The sequence below is a fragment of the Gopherus evgoodei genome, chromosome 21, assembly GCF_007399415.2.
Source record: "Gopherus evgoodei ecotype Sinaloan lineage chromosome 21, rGopEvg1_v1.p, whole genome shotgun sequence".
Classification (NCBI taxonomy): Eukaryota; Metazoa; Chordata; order Testudines; family Testudinidae; genus Gopherus; species Gopherus evgoodei.
This window is the reverse complement of record NC_044342.1, coordinates 17,095,017-17,100,517: the sequence shown is the minus strand read 5'-3', so window position 1 is coordinate 17,100,517 and position 5,501 is coordinate 17,095,017. Positions and strand designations below refer to the sequence as shown.

General features: G+C 37.3%; 1 protein-coding gene across 1 annotated transcript; it reads left to right on the top strand.

The window, feature by feature from the left end:
- The first annotated feature begins 3,920 nt into the window (after nt 1–3,920).
- Nucleotides 3,921–4,883, top strand: LOC115638125 (olfactory receptor 5V1-like). Its single transcript, XM_030539705.1, has one exon. It carries the CDS (start codon nt 3,921–3,923, stop codon nt 4,881–4,883), a length of 963 nt encoding a protein of 320 aa, XP_030395565.1.
- Nucleotides 4,884–5,501: the final 618 nt, after the last annotated feature.

Sequence of the window (5,501 nt, the reverse complement as noted above, 5' to 3'; positions counted from 1 at the left end):
TATTACCATTTAGAAAGTTTTTTAACTGTTTAAACAGATTTGATATAAAACTGTTTTGCAATTTTATGCTGAGAAAGTGAAAGGCTATATTTTTTTAATGTTTGTAAAAGCTTTGTAATATAAAAAAGTGTGAGCTACACTAGCCTACCCTAAATGTTTTTAAATGATCAGAACAAGATCTGAGTAAAATATGAAAACTATCAATAAAAAATTGCTGTAAGCCTAAAGGACTGCCAAGTTTTACTAAACACACAAAGATTTTAATTAGTAAGATTAACCCCTGTATACAGACATGTCAATTATAAAGAAATAGCAATATTACCCTTTATAATGTATTTGGTACAGTTTTTAATATAAAATAAGTGCTGAAAAAGTTGTTTTACAATAAAGGAGAAAATTATGTAGAAACCCAGCCTCTCTCCTTCCCCAACCCCCGTTTACAGATATGTCTATTGTAAATCCTTTTTGTAAGTTTATTCTTAGCTTTTGAAATCCCAGTGCACAACTCTCCTGAATCCCCAAAAGATTTATTAAGCCTGGGCTGTGAAACCTGCTATCTCTAAACTGCATGATTATGTTATTGTGAGTTTTGAATCGGTTTACAGTAATTTCTTCTATACAAGGAGCTAGAATTTATAGTTCTCAATGACAGAATTGTCAGTAAATGAAAATGTTTACTCAATTTACCTAAAAGTTCTTAATGTTTAACTAACATCAGGAGGCCATTACTTACCAAAGCACTGAACAGCAATAAAAAAAGAGTATACTCTTCTAAAAGGCATTTGAAAGGAGATAAAAAGCAGCAAACCTACTGAACTTGTCTTTCATGTGCACAAGGGTAATCTAAGTTTCTTTCTTTCTTGCCTGGTTTGCAATCTGTTTTGGCTATAACAATATTGATTATGTTTCTTTATTCAGTGCATATGCATGATCTGGTTTTCCTACCCCCAGACAGGTTTGCATATGCACACACGCTTGGCAGTGTGCACTTCCACTTTTGACACTGCCTTGAACCCATCTCAGGCTTTGTGAGACTTAAAATCAGGCCATGTTAACCAGTGTTAACTTTTTCATATAAGCTGGTTTTCTTGTATGTTTTTTTATAAATCTAAAGTTGTGTTAGGATGCCCTGAAGTTAATTAAAGTAATATGTAAAGTGACTCTACAAGTCATCTGTATTTTACAGAGCACTATTTCTAATAAAATATTTTGTTATACTGTAAATAATATTAAGACTAGGAAAATCTTTTAAAACAAAGGCTAAAGTTTAATATTATGTTCTGGTCATAGAATAGTCTTCTTATCACTTAATAAATTTGCTTTTGGTAACTGCTTGTACTGCAACTTCAAATTGTCCTAACTAATAAATAAGCAATGTTAGTTTAAAACATAGCGAGGAAACATTTTACCACTTTTAAAAACTGGTTGTTATTTAGAGTTGGTGGTTTTGAACCTGGGAATATGTCTTCATGCTCATATTTTAAAACTAAAACACACATGTAAAAGTGCAAAATGAAGGAAAAGATGGTGGGGAAATGTTTCTCCAAATAGACCTGTCTTTTAAGTGTTTATTCCTTTACAAAAATTAAAAATCAATTTTCAGTAAAATTGTAAGTAAATAAAAGTTTGCAGAAATATGCTTCATGAAGGCCTTATCTCAGGAGGGGTTCTGAGGGAAGGGAAAGGAGGAGGCAGTGGGCTGTAGAACGACTTCTGATTGGTCAGGCAGGATTTGCTCCCTAGGCTCCCAGCCCTCAGTATAGTTACCATTTCTCTAGGAACAGCCCCTGCGTAAGCTTTCTGCTCGGCTCTTGCTGCTACTTTCTATACTTCTCTCTCTCTCTCTGTCTCTCTCTCTTTCTTCTTCTTTCTCTTGTTATTTTCTATACTTTACCTCTTTCACACAGCCATGTGTCACTGAACACAGGATCTCTAGCTAATTATTAAAATTCCCTTTTTTCTGCCACGTGCTCCTCTCTCAATCCATTTTTCCCCTTTTATTTAATATTTAGTTTCAAAACCCTTATTGCTCCTCCCTGAATCTACCTTTATATTTTCCTCTTTTATTTTAAAATAACTCCTTTTAGATGCTTCTCTCTCAATCCAACTATATATTGTTCTATTTTATTTAATAACCTTTTTGCTTTTTGAAAATATATTAGCTCCTCTCTACACCCACCTTTATATTTCTCTTTTTTGTTTAAAAAATGTTCTATTTAATAACATTTATTTCAAACCTTTGTCTTTAAAACCTTATCTCTTTAATAAGCCTAGCCAAAAATATTTCTTTTCTTTAATAATCATCCTCTCTCCTTAGTAAACCTAACCAATCATTTATTTTTTTATAACTCCTTTTGTTTAAATCCTCTATTTCTATTCTTTCAAACTTTTTTTCTTTAAAAACCTCTCTCCTGACTAAACCTAACCAATCTTTCTTTTTTAAAAACTCCTTTTCTTTAAGCTCATTCTATGCTTTCAAACTAACCCTTCCTTTTTTCTAAAAAATCAGCCAAATGTGACAAAATAAAACCATACAACATTCCCCTGCCCCAAAATAAAAAATAATAAAAAATACATTTTTTTTTCAATATTGACGACAGTGACAAACCTGTACCCCACAGAAAGCGGGAACAGAGGGCTGACATGAACCCGAAATGCAGTGTGGAAACATGTCAAAAAGTCTAGGGTGAGGAATATATTGAGGGGTTAACTACTGAAGAGATTTTGGAGTTATTGGCTCTGATATCTTTGCTTTAACAGCAAGGAAGTGATACTTCTCTTTAAACATATCTGTATTTTATTGCTCATATATTTGGAGAAATAAACAATCTCTCTCTCTCTCAGTATTTTTATCTCATTCTGTCTATATATCTATTCCTCTTTTCTCCAGTTTTTCACTTTTCTCCAGGCACATTCTCCCTTTTGGATAAAAAAATGACACTTATTTTTATCTTAATGAATTTTTATTTTTATTTCACTTACATTTCTTTATATGGGGTTGGAGTCCAATCTCAGTTGCACTTGTGTAAATTCACATAAAGCTGGTGCAATTTACCCTGGTGTAACTGAGATCAGGTAACAGCCCATGGTCTCTGTTTAGGGTTTTGTGCGTGTGTCTTTGTCTGTTTCTCAGTCAGCATTTATCAAATGGTGAAAATTTTCCTTTGCATCTGCTGTGATAGAGGACAACCGGCTAGGCCTTCATAAAAACCTCCATCCCTTTGGGGTTTCAGTATGTGCCTTATGGGTTAGGAGTATACTGCATCTGGGCAGTGTAATTCCCTGCTCCAGTAGATCTATACACTGTATCTTTGACTGAGCTATTGTGCTAAAAATAGCGGTGTAGCCTCGGCAGCACGGACTAGCTGCCCAAGCCCAATTGTAGCGTAACGGAAATCTAGGTACGTACACAGGTGGCTATCTCAAGCCACTGCCTGTGCTGCCGTGTTTTCACTGCTAATTTTATCCTGCTAGCTTAACCAAAGCTAGTCTATGTATGTCTACCCAAGCTGGGAATTACACCTCCCAGATGCAGGGTAGACATACCAGTGGTTGAACTCTAAATATCTTTCATTTTCAGTCTAGTGATTTTTGTTTATGTCATCTAAGTTTGTTGATATGACACTGATAGGTTAAAGATATTTCAAAATCCCAGCCTAAAAGTCTTTATTTAAAGTTCAAGAGAGATTAAGGGAGTTAGATGGGACATTTCTGTAATTCAATAGGGTTCCAATCATCTTGATTTATGTAAATGGGAAGCTTAGCCTCTGAGTGTGTGTTACTCTGTTTATTGACAATTTCATTCTTGCAGTGGAGAGATGCAGAGGTACGGGGTTACATACCCCAATGTATCCGACAGCACAACCTGACTGTGTGTACTCCATCAATATTTAATGGTTTTCTGTTTCTAGGTACACATTATGGAGAAAGCGGAAGGAAGAAACCAAACACCCATCATGGAATTCATCCTCTTAGGATTTGGGAATGTCCCTGAAATGCAGCCCCTTCTCTTCCTCGTGTTTCTTGTGATCTACATTGTGACTGTCTCTGGGAACATCCTCATCATAGTGCTGTTAGTGACTGATCAGCACCTTCACACCCCCATGTACTTCTTCCTGGGGAATTTGTCCTGCTTGGAGGCCTGTTACACATCAACTATCCTCCCCAGGCTGCTGACCAGTCTACTGACTGGGGAAAGAACCATTTCTGTTAAGGGCTGCATTGCACAATTATATTTCTTTGGTATCCTGTCAGCTACAGAGTGTCTGCTGCTCACGGCAATGTCTTATGACCGGTATTTAGCGATATGCAATCCACTCCGTTATGCTGCTCTGATGAATGCCAGGGTATGTTTCCAGCTAGTGGCAGGGTCATGGATAAGTAGCTTTCTGGGATGCACCATAGTAAATATTTTCTTGTTCCAATCAACGTTCTGTGATTCAAAAGAAATTGACCATTTCTTTTGTGATTTTTCGCCTATGATAAAGCTGTCCTGTGGCCACAACCAGACTCTGCAACTAGTGACATTTACTATCGCTGCCATAGGTACATTTGTGCCCTTTCTACTGACTCTGACATCCTACATTTGTATTATAACCACCATCCTGAGAATCCCTTCCGCCACTGGGAGACAAAAGACCTTTTCCACCTGCTCCTCTCATCTCATTGTGGTTACAGTTTTCTATGGGACCCTGATTACTGTCTATGTGGTTCCAACAGCCAACACTCCCAAGGTCCTACAGAAAATATTCTCTGTCTTCTATGCAGTCCTGACTCCCATGATCAATCCTATCATTTACAGCCTGAGAAACAAGGAGGTCAATGACTCCTTGAGAAAAGCTTTTCATAAACTAGTTGCTGTCAGAAACAGGCATAGAATCTGAAAGGACAAAATTTAGCATATAGTAAAATAGAGATGAACTGATATAATTTCTTAGACATGGCCCATTTCAGTCCTTGAGGACAGGGTTACCCCTTATTGACTTTCTTTCTTTCTTTCTTTCTTTCTTTCTTTCTTTCTTTCTTTCTTTCTTTCTTTCTTTCTTTCTTTAGGAAAGTGTGCTTTTTTCCAGACTCATGTTTCAGTAAAGCACTTGGTTTCCATCATCCGTATATGGACACTAGTGCCCAAATTCTACGAGGAGCTTAACATCTTTTCAAAGGTTCTGGATCTCTTCTAATCTCTCTGAAACCAATGACATTCATTCTCCACTGATTAGGATCCTCTGTCAATGATGCTGTCATAAACAGATAGTGGGAGTTGGTAGAGCAGAGATGCTTTATATCTCTTTTGCCTGTAGGGGGTTGACGGGGTCGGTGGGCCTGGCTGTCGCCTGGCCGGGGGACTGGTCAGGGGACAGGGTGCTTTCGGGTCTTGAGGGAGGGAAGTTTTTGTGTGTGCTGTTGGTGTTTGGTTGTTGTTCTCTCTGGGTTCTGGGGGTGGCCGGGCGTGCGGCCAGGTTTCTCTCCAATCTCTCTGATGCAGTCTGATGTCCAGAATA

Coding starts and splice junctions, on each gene's coding strand:
- LOC115638125 (XM_030539705.1), top strand. CDS start 3,921: ATGGAGAAAGCGGAAGGAAGAAACCAAACACCCATCATGGAATTCATC.